Source organism: Dipodomys merriami, unplaced genomic scaffold, assembly GCF_024711535.1.
Source record: "Dipodomys merriami isolate MVZ:Mamm:240054 unplaced genomic scaffold, mDipMer1.0.p SCAF_5, whole genome shotgun sequence".
In the NCBI taxonomy this organism is placed as follows: Eukaryota; Metazoa; Chordata; class Mammalia; order Rodentia; family Heteromyidae; genus Dipodomys; species Dipodomys merriami.
The window spans coordinates 33,230,414-33,243,318 of record NW_027206068.1 but is presented as its reverse complement, the minus strand read 5'-3'; the positions used below and the strand labels follow the sequence as shown (position 1 = coordinate 33,243,318).

The 12,905-nt window shown below is 35.8% G+C and overlaps 1 protein-coding gene and 1 pseudogene across 6 annotated transcripts in view; one reads left to right on the top strand and one right to left on the bottom strand.

Annotated features, from left to right (window-relative positions):
- Cacna2d1 (calcium voltage-gated channel auxiliary subunit alpha2delta 1) overlaps positions 1 to 12,905 on the top strand; it is a 368,458-nt gene that overhangs the window by 274,192 nt on the left and 81,361 nt on the right. For all 6 annotated transcript variants that reach the window (XM_069996360.1, XM_069996362.1, XM_069996361.1 and 3 more), the window contains exons 7-9: positions 1,358 to 1,489; positions 10,777 to 10,846; positions 12,546 to 12,596. In XM_069996360.1, the coding sequence (XP_069852461.1) occupies positions 1,358 to 1,489; positions 10,777 to 10,846; positions 12,546 to 12,596 (253 nt within the window). The remainder of the gene's footprint in view (positions 1 to 1,357; positions 1,490 to 10,776; positions 10,847 to 12,545; positions 12,597 to 12,905) is intronic.
- On the bottom strand, positions 10,380 to 10,471 carry LOC138810286 (small nucleolar RNA U3; annotated as a pseudogene).

Genomic DNA, 12,905 nt, shown 5'->3' with positions numbered 1-12,905 from the left:
GGGAAAAAAATAAAAAGATGCTTTGTATCTTTCTAGACTGAAACTCTTTTCTGTTTACCTTTATAAAAGCTTGTGTGTGATTTAATCATGGTTGATATGTTTGGTTTGTTCCCTATGGTCAGAGAAAAGAGGGAAATAAGACTGTCTCTACAATCAATATCCAAAGCACATTTCTGGTGATTAGGCTTGAGCAGAGTCTCAAAAGCAGAGTTTAGTAATAATCTTTTCAGCTATTGGAAGCTTGATGATTACTTTACATGCAAAAAAATGCCCTGAAATTATCTCTATATATTGAATATAGAGGGTACTGTATTCTGTAACAGGTTGATTTATAATGCATTAGAGTTAGGATGCTAAATGGAGGCTCATAATTATAAAGTATATATAATCTTTTCTCATATCAGAAATATATCACAATTTTTTAACTTCTAGATAAGTATCTAGAATACTTATCCAAATCTGTTAATAGTTACAAATAGATATCAAAATCAATCACCTTGTTCCAATTAGAACTATATTTTAAATATTAATTAAGTAACCAAGGGAGCACAAACAGATATGAAGACTCTTATTCATTGATGAGATATTTAACGTATTAACTAGTTCCTATTTTTCTAACAGTGTTATCTTCAACCTTTTTTTGCGGGGGGGGGGGAGTCAGGTCGTGAGGCTTGAACTCTGGGCTTGGGCACTGTCCCTCAGCTCTTCAGCTCAAGGCTAGCGCTCTACCACTTGAGCCACAGCACCACTTCCGGCTTTTTTCTTTTTGCTTATGTGGTGCTGAGGGATCGAACCCAGGGCCTCAGGCATGCAAGGCAAGTGCTCTACCACTGAGCCACCTTCCCAGCCCCATCTTCAACCCTTTGAATGAGGTTGTTCTTATTCAGACTAAACATACACACATACTCATACACACATATACATAAATATATATGCCATTTGTAAGCTGTGCTCAATTACAAATGTTTCGAATTCTCAAGAGTTGAAGAGTGATTTTTAGACTCCACCCTAGCATATCTGTGGGTTTCTTCAGCAAGACCAAAGAAATCAGTGGGAGATTATTACCCCACCTTCCTTCAGTTTTGTGTCTCTGGATAGCTCTTGGTAGTTTGAAGCTGAGACATGATATAATTTTGCCTGGCACCACTGGGGAAAGGTACTATGCTATGTAATTTTTGATGTTTAGAGATACATTCAACAGGCATCAGACAGCTACGAATTTTGTCTGCTGAAAAATTAATTGAGCCACTACCATGAAGAGCAATGAAAATGTATATTACTTTGTAAGTAAGTTTAGACTTATTTTTTAAAATATGAGTATGAGTGAATTGACTTTTTTTTCTCCCTTTCTTTTCAGCAACAATTGTGTTAAATGAGCTCAATTGGACCAGTGCCTTAGATGACGTTTTCAAAAAAAATCGCGATGAGGACCCCACATTGCTCTGGCAGGTGTTTGGCAGTGCCACCGGCCTGGCTCGTTACTATCCAGGTGAGTGCTTACTGACTCAGTAATCATCAACAGGAATTGGAAGTACAAGCTTTATGTTTTTCTTTTCTTCCTTTTTTTTAACCAACTTTGCAATTTGGATATTGGGCCACACTGTTTTTATAATGACAATATATCCCTCATCCCATAACGCTAACTTGGTCAAAGTCACATTACACTGAAACACCTTAGTAGTAAGTGGCTGCTCCTTGGATAAAGCCATGTTATGGTGAACCATGAGCAAGGTTTTGATGCGGGTACCCGAGCAGTGCTACGATGCGGTCTGCCTAAAGAACATGGAGCAAGCCCTCAAGTGTACTAGATGGTAAGACTTTACAACTGACCCGAAAGAGTTTTCTGCAGAATCCAGGTGTATGTGAAAAATTTATAATGGAAGAATTTATTTCTCTTTTATCAGTGAATGAGCAAACTTGGATTTGTTAAGATAAGTATGTCAAGAAGTAAGATGAAATAAAAGCAACCCTTTTCGCACACATAATAAACCTGACATGATATCCCTTGAAATTACATAAAGTCTGATAACCATTTTCATGTACAATTTTAAAGTGAAAGGAAAATATAGCTTTCTGTGTTTGTGTCAGGTTGAATTCTAAGGGCTTCTCAGTGATCACACATATTCAATGAACATGACTATGCTTTTTAAACTAAAAATTAAAATTAAAAATCTCAGTGTTCTTTATTATTATAAAAGGTTTTTAGATGAAATCAGGAATAACTTCTAAAAGAAAAATGAAACATGAAAAAGTCGTACACCCTCATAATCTACTGAAAAGACTTTCTGTGAAATGTCTGTTGGTATTATGAACTTCTCCACTGTTGGAACTAGCTGACCAACACTAATATATATTTTTTTCAAAGGTATGGTTTCTTTCTCTTCCTTCACTCACTTTCCCTTTTCTTTTGTAAAGCCTCTAATATCTTTATATTTTCCATGGAATATTTATTTTTTAATTCATAGTTATTCCTTGATTCATGTTTTAAAACTCTATATCTGACCATTTTCCAAGTAATGCCTTGTGGTCAAGTTTCTCTTTCTCCTTCCAATAAGAAAGACACTGCCTTACCCTAGCATTTCATTGTCTACAATGTTAGTATTGATGTATCCATATAATAAATCCCAAACCATTCTCCTATTCAGAGCCACATAATCTGTCATTCATAAACCTTTGGAAGCCAGATATGTAGAACTGTATCTGTAATCCCAACATTTGAAAGGCTAAGGCAGGAGAGCCTCAAGTTTGAGGTCATGGAGAGACTTATCCCAAAATGAAAACAAAACAACAACAAAAAATGAATAAAATGGAAGTCATCTTTTGAGTGGGCCTTACTTATTTCTTTTGCTATTGGAAGTCATTATTACTGATTACTGGTCCCTCGCCTCCTGCAGTACTGTTCATGCCTTGTCTTTTGCTCTGTGACTTCCTTTTTCCATAGGAAGGTTTTGCCCTTTTTTTTTTCTTCAGTCACTTCATTCTTTTGTTTTTGTTGTTGTTAGTGGTGGTCATGGGGCTTGAACTCTGGGCCTTGGCGCTGTCCCTCAGTTCTTCACCTCAAGACTAGTGCTCTACCACTTGAGCCACAATGCCACTTCCAGTTTTCTTGTGGTTAGTTGAAGATAAGAGTCTCACAGACTTTCCTGATCCTCAGAGCTCAGCCTCCTGAGATTACAGGGGTAAGCCTGGCTTCAGTCACTTCATTCTTAATCCATAGTTTATAAACTTCTTCCATGACTGTAGTCCATGACTACTTCTTTTTCACAATTTTTATCAGAAATCTATCACTTCAGTCTGTCTAATGTATGTGGACTTAATCAGTTACTCATCCGTATTGTAACTGAGATCCAGCAATATATAAGTTCTGATACTTTGATTAAAATTTTCATGAAGGCAGAAAAAAATTATAAAATACAAGTTGTCATTGGATAGCTGAAGCAGAGAGATGGTTATTGTCCCCAGCATCTCTCCTTTGTAGCTAGTACAGTATATGTTTTCAGCCAGGTTTCAGACCATATTAAAAATAAAATCTGTTACCACACGGTGTGTAAATTCTCCCCCATGTCAGGTAAGAAATGTCCTGTGTGGCTGTGGGGAAGTTCTCCTGGAATAGAGGAGGGCACATGTCTTTGTCTTTTGAGAAAGACCACAAATAATGGTGTCTGGGATGTGAGGCAGAGGCCTAATTAAGAACATTTCAGAGAAATGAGATGACACAGAAAGCCCTTCTAGACTCTCCTCCCTGACGCTATGAAAACAAACTACCTTAACCCTAAAATCACCAGTTTTTATTTTTTTCCAGTAGGTAGCAAAAAACTGTTCTAAAAGACACACTGGTCTTTAATTATTTGTGGTATTTAATTATTTGTGTTATCCAGTTAGACTTACTTCTACGGGGAAGCTTTCCAAGAGCAATCTTATTCTCTTGTTCTTTGATTTTGTGTGTGTTACAACAGATGGCCAATTTTGTCTTCTTTCAGAAGTTGTTTAGAGTATACCTTTTTTTTCTCAAATCATCACAATTTATGTAAGTATGGGATGTGATTTATTGTATCTTGAGGGCTACAAGGTAACTAGATATAGAGCCCTATATATACAACATGACGGGCATTAATTAAATTAAGCCGAACATCCAAGTAAAATTGTAGGCCGGAAACGTATAATTCAGTGTTATGGTGAAAATTCAGATAATTCATTTTCTCTAGCATGTCAAGTGCCTTTACATATTTTCCCCCCTGTGAACCACACTCAAGTATTCCCTAAAATAGTCCAAAGTCCCCACAACAAAATGAACAACTCAGTATCCAAGCTCTGTTGATTATATGTAACAGTCTCAGCACCTACTATGAATTTTTTTACTTTGACAGAATACTGAATATTTTCTCTACCATATTCATCCCAGTTGCTGCCCAAATATGCCTGAATCTGTTGAATAGCTTCAATTCAAAGAGTTGGAAAGAGTAAGGAATGTCAAATACAGATCCCTCTGTTCTGTCAGGGAAGAAATATAAAAATGTCTTTATTTACATAAAGCAGGTTCTTCACCCCATCTGACTGTTCCTTGTACGTTCTGTGGGGATCACGCTGTGACAGTCCCTGAATCCCTTCAGGGCACAAGTGCTGGGGCATGCTTGGGGCTAAGCAGCTTTCTTAGATTATTGGTTTCTAGTTCAGGTCTAAAAGCTTGAAGTTGATTTAGGGTTCAAACAGTTATATTGCTTCTACAGATTTAGCTAAGGATTCATTACTAATACACACAGTATAACATCAAGGCCAGGTTAACTCCTACTATTATTTTCTTGCAGTGAATTTCTTCTGTCAGTAATCTCAGTTCTAAATTTTATTTAAGTAATTGTTAAGTCTGACATCTTCTAGGTATTAACTAGGCTTAGAATTTAGCCCATTCACATTTCTCATGTCAGAGGTGGCTTCTTTGAAGATACTGCTGAGAAAAGAAAACTAATCAAAATTAACCAATGGTGGACATTACTAGATATTTGATTTCATCTCCTCTTGAATTTTACCCAGTTTTATTACTCTGTGTGTGTGTGTGTGTGTGTGTGTGTGTGTGTGTGTGTGTGTGTGTGTGTGTGCGCGCGCGCGCGCGCGCGCGCGCGTTGGCTGGTCCTAGATCCTGAACTTAGGGCCTGGACACTGTCTTTGAGCTTTTTTGATTAAGGCTGGCACTCGACCACTTGAACCAAAGCTCCACTTCCAGTTTGTTTTTTTTTTTAACTGGTTAACTGGAGATAAAAATCTCATGAACTTTCCTGCACTGGCTGTCTTTGAACTATTCCCCTTAGAGCTCAGCCATGCATGAGTAGCTAGTGTTGAAGGTCTGAGCCACGGGCACCTTGCCAATTTGTTACTTTGATATAACACATAAGAAGAAAACTTAAAGAAAGAAGAGTTTGTCTAGCCTCGTGGTCACTTGATTCCTTTGCTAAAGTGCCCAAGTATGAAGAGGCAGAACGTTGCGGTGAGAAGCATGGAGAATCTGATTCACGGTGAAGAAGATGGCCCTGTGACATGAAGACCTGGGACAAAAATCTGAAGATTTTTACCACCTCTCAATAATGCTATTTAATGATCAGTTCATTAGTGGATCAATCTATTGATTAGATCATATCCCTCGGGACTCAGTCACATCTCAACGATGCACACATCTAGGCCTTTTGAGTGGACACTGTAGATCCAAACTATAACACAGAGTGGAGGTTGTCAGCTACTGTTAAGTTCAGTCCTCCCATTTCATGGTAAACATTCTTTTGAAAATGACTGCTTTGCAATCTATTTATTGGCCAGACCCCTTTGTGTCTGTGTAGAACCATAGGAAATACTTTCCAAATAGAAGATGAGTGAATTAGTATGTGTTGCTTCAAGGTCGAGTCTGGGAGGATTTGGGCATGCCTTCCTATGGAATCTTCCATTTCCACTGCTTGTATGAAAGCTGAAGAAGGTGAAAGCGATCCTCAGCTTTACATATCTGGTAATTGCTTGGCGAAGCAGTCACATGAGTGAGAATTAACTTTATTGCTAAAACATGAATATCTGAGATTGAACTTTAAGGCATTTTGTGGCACCCCAGTGGCTACAGAAAAAGCTTTCTTTATCTTGTCCAAGATACATTCTGAAGATGTCAGTTATTTGTTTTCCTCGAATGTGAGTACATAATTCACAGTCATTTAAGCAACCTAATTCACCCTGGACCTTGGTGTGGAAGCTATTAGGAACTGTGGAGACTCTGTCCTGGAATGGTAGTTATGAGTAGCAGCACTTTCTATTACTGGAAATTTGGTGAGCTATCTAGTGTATTTATCAATGAATTGATTTTTACTTGAAAGCAAAATCTATTGAGTTTGTTGGCCCTGTCATTCAGAGATGCCTAGAGTTATAATACACCAATTAGATCCAGGCAAGTGGACCAGGGGAAATATTTCAGGGCATTCTTATTAAATCTTCTCTGACGCCACTGCCACTGCCACTGCCTCCTCCCCCTCCCTTCTCCTCCCCTTCCCTCTCCCCCTCCTCCCCTCCTCCTCCTCCTCCCCCTGCCCCCCATCCCCTTCCCCCTCCTCCTCCTCTTCTTAGAGTTAGAAAAGGGCACTTGAACTTATTAAATGGAAATGCAATTAGCTGTCATTTAAAGTGGGGTTTCTATCAAGAGAATCAGTCCTCAATGCATTGCTATTTGCTTTATCATTTCCTAGCACCTAAAAAGAAAGAAATGTTCCTATTATCTTGAAACTACATTAATTATAAGATGGCTTTGAAACCAACAATTTCTTAAAAATAGTGGTCTACCACACATTTCAGAATGAAGTCAGTTACAGGCAAACATCTGCATAACTCACTGGTTTGCTCGCCCACCTTCTATATCATGTGAAATAGGTTAATGTTCCAGTAGACTTAGCCAAAGGCACGTCCATGGTTCAGTGTTTTCCTCAAGTCAAAATTATTCTTATCAATGATCATTATGGGATGTTTTTGTCTCTCTCCTGTCATTCTAAAATCTTATGAGATACCTTAGAAGAAATATAAAATGAGCAATGTTTCCGTTTCTTTTTGCTCTGATTTCCTTACAGGACATGTAGCTTCTTTGTTTTTGGTCGGTCGGGGGGCTTGAACTCTGGGCTTGGATGCTGTCCCTGCACTCTTCAGCTCAAGGCAAGCACTCTGCCACTTGAGACACAACACCACTTCCGGTTTTCTAGTGGTTTATTGGAGATAAGAGTCTCACGGACTTTCCTGCCTGGGCTGGCTTTGAACTGCGTTCCTCAGATCTCAGCCTCCTGAGTAGCTAGGATTACAGGCGTGAGCCACAGGCACCCGGCTTGTAGCTTCTTTTTCATTGACTATGAAACCTATTTTTTTTCAGGGAAATTTTACGTATACATATATATGTATATATATATGTATATATATACATATATATATATATGCTCACTATTTCTCTTAGTATTTGATCTTCCATACTTTTGAGCTTATATAAATAATGTTCTACCACATACCACAATAGGATTTTATGTCTTAATAATATCACAAGAAGAAATTATATTGTTCAATATCACTATAATATAAATATCCTAATTTAGTCTAATCACAGCTATTACTTAAAAGCAAACATCTAATATCTGATTATTAATATTTTTAAATAGAAACCAGTTAAGATCATAAATGATATTAAAGTTTAATGGTCTAGCTCATAATGTAAATCATAGCTTTTTAATTTTTCTGTCTTTAAAGAATGTATAAATTTTACAGAAGGCAGTAATTTATATCAGTTAATTTCACTTAGTAGTGGAAACAAATCCTAAATGAATATGCTCTGTAAAGAAATTAGTGCTCTAACTTAAAAAAAAACTTTCATATTACAATGTCCTGAAATAATTTTAAAGTCAGAGCTGACTTCTTTCAATTCATGGCTATTGCTGTGGTATACACTGTGGCAGCTTGTACATTAATCAGTATCAGTTTTGAGCCAATCAGCACCAGAGAAGCTGCATGCAGTTCTCACTAGAGCCTGTGAAATCGCAAACCAAAAGCTGGAGGCCCAGGGCCTTGATTCATTCGTTGTTTCACATTGTCTGCTGATGACGCATCATATCATGTCAACTGCTAAAAGAAAAGTATTGAAAAGACCCAGATCCATTTTTGTTGAGCAAACCAAAAGTTGCATTTGGAGTTTAGGAGCACTACAAATATAGACTCAGAAAACATGGCACAAAAAATTAGGATAGTCTCTCTAAACTTTTCGTTATTACCAGGACACTAACCTGGAGAGTCAGCTATTACAGAAAGAGATCTGAAAATGAAATGGTATATCTACCAGCACTTCTGCTAGTTAATGCTAGGGCTACCAAAATGGTATTTTGTATCACTGACACAGTTTCTGCAAATGAAAATTTAATTAATTAAACAAATAGTAAGTCTAACAGATCATTTTCAGTGACTGTGTCAGTAAGTGGTTCTTGGGGAGTTCTATGTTGGAATTCACACTTTTGTGTAAATATGATTAGTCTTTACAAATGAGTAAATGATTTTATAATGAAAAAAATTTGTAAGTGAAGAAGAGACTTAGTTCTATGTATTTTTGGCATATTCTAATGGGCAAAATTATTTTAGTTGGCTAATAAAACTGACTTAATATACTTCCCCATAAGTTCCATCATTGTTCAATAAAGAAAATGAAAATTAGATTATGGCACACACACACATCAGATGAGTGAGGATTTTTAAAAATTATTTATTGTTTTTTAAATAAGTTTTTTATTGTGAAAATACTGTACAGAGGGGTTACAATCACATGAGCAAGGTAATGGGTACATTTTTCATCAAGCATTTTGCCACCTCCTTTGTTTTCCCCCTACCATCCCTTCCCTCCCATCTCCCCAACTACATTCTCCCCTACTCTCTGCCTTCCTGCCTAAATGTAAAGTTTGTTTTTTACGTAGCATCTTGTATATCTCATTGTTTTAATGGGTCAGCCTGTATCCCTATTTAAATAATTTGTTTCTCCCTTCCGCTCCCCAAATTGTACCAACAAATACAGTGAAACCAGGGGTTATCCTGTCGGGAGGTACATACAGAGCAACGAAAAAATCACCTGGTATCTTATAAATATGTTAGAAACAATAGCAAGAAAGAAAAAAAAAAACCACTTGTGTCCTTATCTTGGGCATCATTTCACTTAACACTATCTTATCTGACCTTTTCTGCTTGACTCATACATATACTAGTTATTGCAAATAAGGGAAACCATGGGACCTATGTTTCTTTGGGCCTGGCTTACTTCACTTAATATAATTTTTTCCAAGTCTTTCCATTTCCTAACAAATGGGACAATGCCATTCTTTCTGATGGAGGCATAGAATTCCATTGTGTATATATACCACATTTTCTTGATCCATTCATCTACTGAAGGGCATCTGGGTTGGTTCCATATTTTAGCTATGGTAAATAATGCTGCAATAAATGTAGTTGTGCTGGTAGCTTTAGTATGGTCTTGTTTGTAAAGGTTATGTTCACAGGGTTTAGAGTTACGTGAGTCCGATAGAGTACATTAGTTTTTGAACAATGTTACCCCTTCCCACTATCTCACAGTTTTTCCTTCCTGGTCCAACCCACAAGTTGTATAGTTCATTTTCAATATAATGTTTAGTGAGTAGAGTGAGGATATGTTTTTCAAGAGTCATATGTCTGAACATGTTCAAGGAGAGGACTTCTCCATTACCAAATTATCATCCAATTCATCAGCACTTTTTTCCTCCATGAGGTCTGGTGTACATCAAAGTAGAGCTTTGAAGAACATTTTAATTAAAGTAAGTTCAGATTTAATTAGACAATTGTAAATTAATTGCATTTGAAAATGAATACAATTCGATGGGTTTTTTTCTGATGACTGAAAAATGGTTTTAAAAAGTGTGAAACTAACTCAAGATTATTGACTCTATTTGGATTTCTTTAGGACATTTAAGTAAATTTGGGAGAGTTATTTTACTTATAATTTAATCTTTTAATTATAATTATAACATTGATTGACCATTGTCCGGAACATGAACATGCCAGTTAAAAACTATACTATCTTAAGGTAATCTAAGAGAAACAGTTTTATATAGAACAAGATAGGATTGCACTGAATGGAAATGTCATGATCAAATAATTGAAACCAGAATTTCCATTAAGGGCAAATAAAATTTTAACTAAGGTGGATTCTATGTTTAAAGAGTGGAAAGAAAATGTATTAAGGTCTATTGGGAATACATGGAAGTTGGTACCAGAAGACCTCTGGAATAATGTGAAGAAAGAGAATTGACTTGCACCGATATTCTTTTGTATATTCTGTGTTGTTTTCTACTCTAAATAAGGAAAATATCAAGGGCACGAAGATCATGCTTCCTATTTGAATATTTTTGTCAATAATCAGACTATTGTAAAGAACTATAGAAATGATTCCTGAAAGTACAGTCTTAATAATAATCTGACTGTTGTATCTATGGCATTTTGTGAGTTTTTAAAAAAATCTTTAAGTAGTTGTTCAAAGGATTTCTCACTCAATGACACAATTTATGAATACAATGTATCTTGATTTATGTCACTTTTCCCAACATTATTCTCTCCATCACTCTCAACCCTACCTTTTCCCTCATTTTCTTATTTGTAAGATATGCATTGAATTTTATGATTGCATTTTCCCCTCAAATTTTACATTATATTTGTAGAACATATCTAATATTTTGGCTTAATTTCTTTTTTTTCTACTTCCTTTTTTTCAAGCATCACCATGGGTTGATAATAGTAGAACTCCAAACAAGATTGACCTTTATGATGTTCGCAGAAGACCATGGTATGAATTTTTAAAAAGCCTTTAAATTGACATAGTAAAAAGAATATACATATATATATATATAAACACATGTTTATTATATTATATATATATTATATATATTAAAGATGAATATTGAAGACAAGAGTCTTCCATTATGAGTAGTAACAGTATCTCTTTGTCTAAAGTAGTGTGATGGTTTTTAAAATAAATAATTAAAAGTTAATAAAAGTGATTAGTTCAATTGGAGAGTGAATATAGTGTTGAGATGATTAATTAAATTCATTTAAAATAGACTGATTTAAGTTTTATGTTTAATTTCCACTCCAGATCTGTTTCAGGTAGTGAGGATTGTTACTGAAACCTTCTCCATTTGCTTGGAGTAGAAATTTTTTAACAGAGAGATGACATAGTGTAGGGATAGTTTGCCTCTGGCAGTTCACTAATGAGCATTGGCCTCAAGGTATGCAATGCCACTAGCTACATTCACATAGCATAGGTTATATTCCTGAGAAAAGCTGTATTTGTTCCTCAAAACTAACTCATTCTCCTAATAAAAAACTGAAAAACCATCAATAATCGGATAACATTAGATTCACTGGAAAGTAACTAACAATTAAAAATCTAATTGTGTTTCATTTGAATTTTTAAAATATACATGATGAGATACATTTTTCTTAAATGAGTTCACATATATTTGTATGATGTTCCCTACTTTTACACATTAATGTCTTTGAATACATATTCATGAATAGGGGAATTTAAGATAATTCAGAAGACTATTTGGTAATTAAGTTATCCTCTATTATTGGCTATTTAGTTTATTTCTAACTTTTACTATGGTTCCCACAAATCCTAAAAGCAGCATAATTGTTAACTCAAAAAATGTCTGAAGCTTTTATGGGCTAAAGCTGTTATATTCTGTTAAGTATTCAGTAGCAATTTATATAAACACCAACTCAGTTTAATACTAACAGACACAAAATTATTACTGACAGTATTACCCCAGTCTGTCTCTGTAGAGCCCCAAATTATTTAATGGAGGCATAGGTTGTTCTATCACATAGTTTGAGTTTAGGAATGGGTTGTATCAGGAGAAATCTTAGAAGCTAGGCTGCCAATCATGAAAAGCAGATACTATCGTGTTCTTTCTTGTTCCCATTGACAAATACAATAGAGCCAATAGTGTTAAGATGCTAGCTGTGAAATATTATTATTTATTATAGGAATATTTACTTTTACAGGCAAACCAAGCTGCCATGTGTTCTTTGTATAGGATATAATCCTGATACAGGTTCTAAACTCTTAACTGCTCTTTCAACACAGCCCTGGGTAGACAGCATCTTTGCAGCATGTTGTCTGAAAACAAATTGATCCATTATCTGGCAGGGTTCTGAGAAGGTAAATGTTGATAAAGTAATGGGCAAGGGCCTCAGTGATAAGTTAAAGTTGAGTCCAGGTTCAGCTCTCCATTTGGAGGAAGAAAGCTTGCTGCTCCCTGCCCATCTCAGCTTTTTGAATGTTGGAGCCCCCTGAACAAATCTTTCCCAGAGTTTTTGGTTCCCTAGGGATATGGTTAAATTAGGGAATTGTCATTTGGAACTGATTCATTTGGTGATTTTCAGAAATTAAACATTTGAGATCCACCATTTACATACAACAAATACCAATGTTGGATGTGCCACAAGAGGAAAATAAAATCATGTTTTCTTTGTTTCAGGTATATCCAAGGGGCTGCATCTCCTAAAGACATGCTAATTCTGGTTGATGTGTGAGTATTAAGTATTACAGACTTATATTCTGAAATGTGGGAGTGTTTGAAGCTCACAGTAATATACTAAGCTTAAGAAATTAAAAGTAAGGTAAAAAAAAATAAAAGAATCAATAGCCACACAGAGAAGCCATGTGGAGGCAACAACCAAAATAACAAACGTTACTTTTTTTTAATTTAATTTAATTTTATTTGTGAACATACTGTACAGAGGAGTTACAATTACATGGGCAGGATAATGCGTACATTTCTTACCAAGCATTGCAGCCTCCTCCTTTGTTTACCCTTCACATCCCTTCCCAGCCTCCC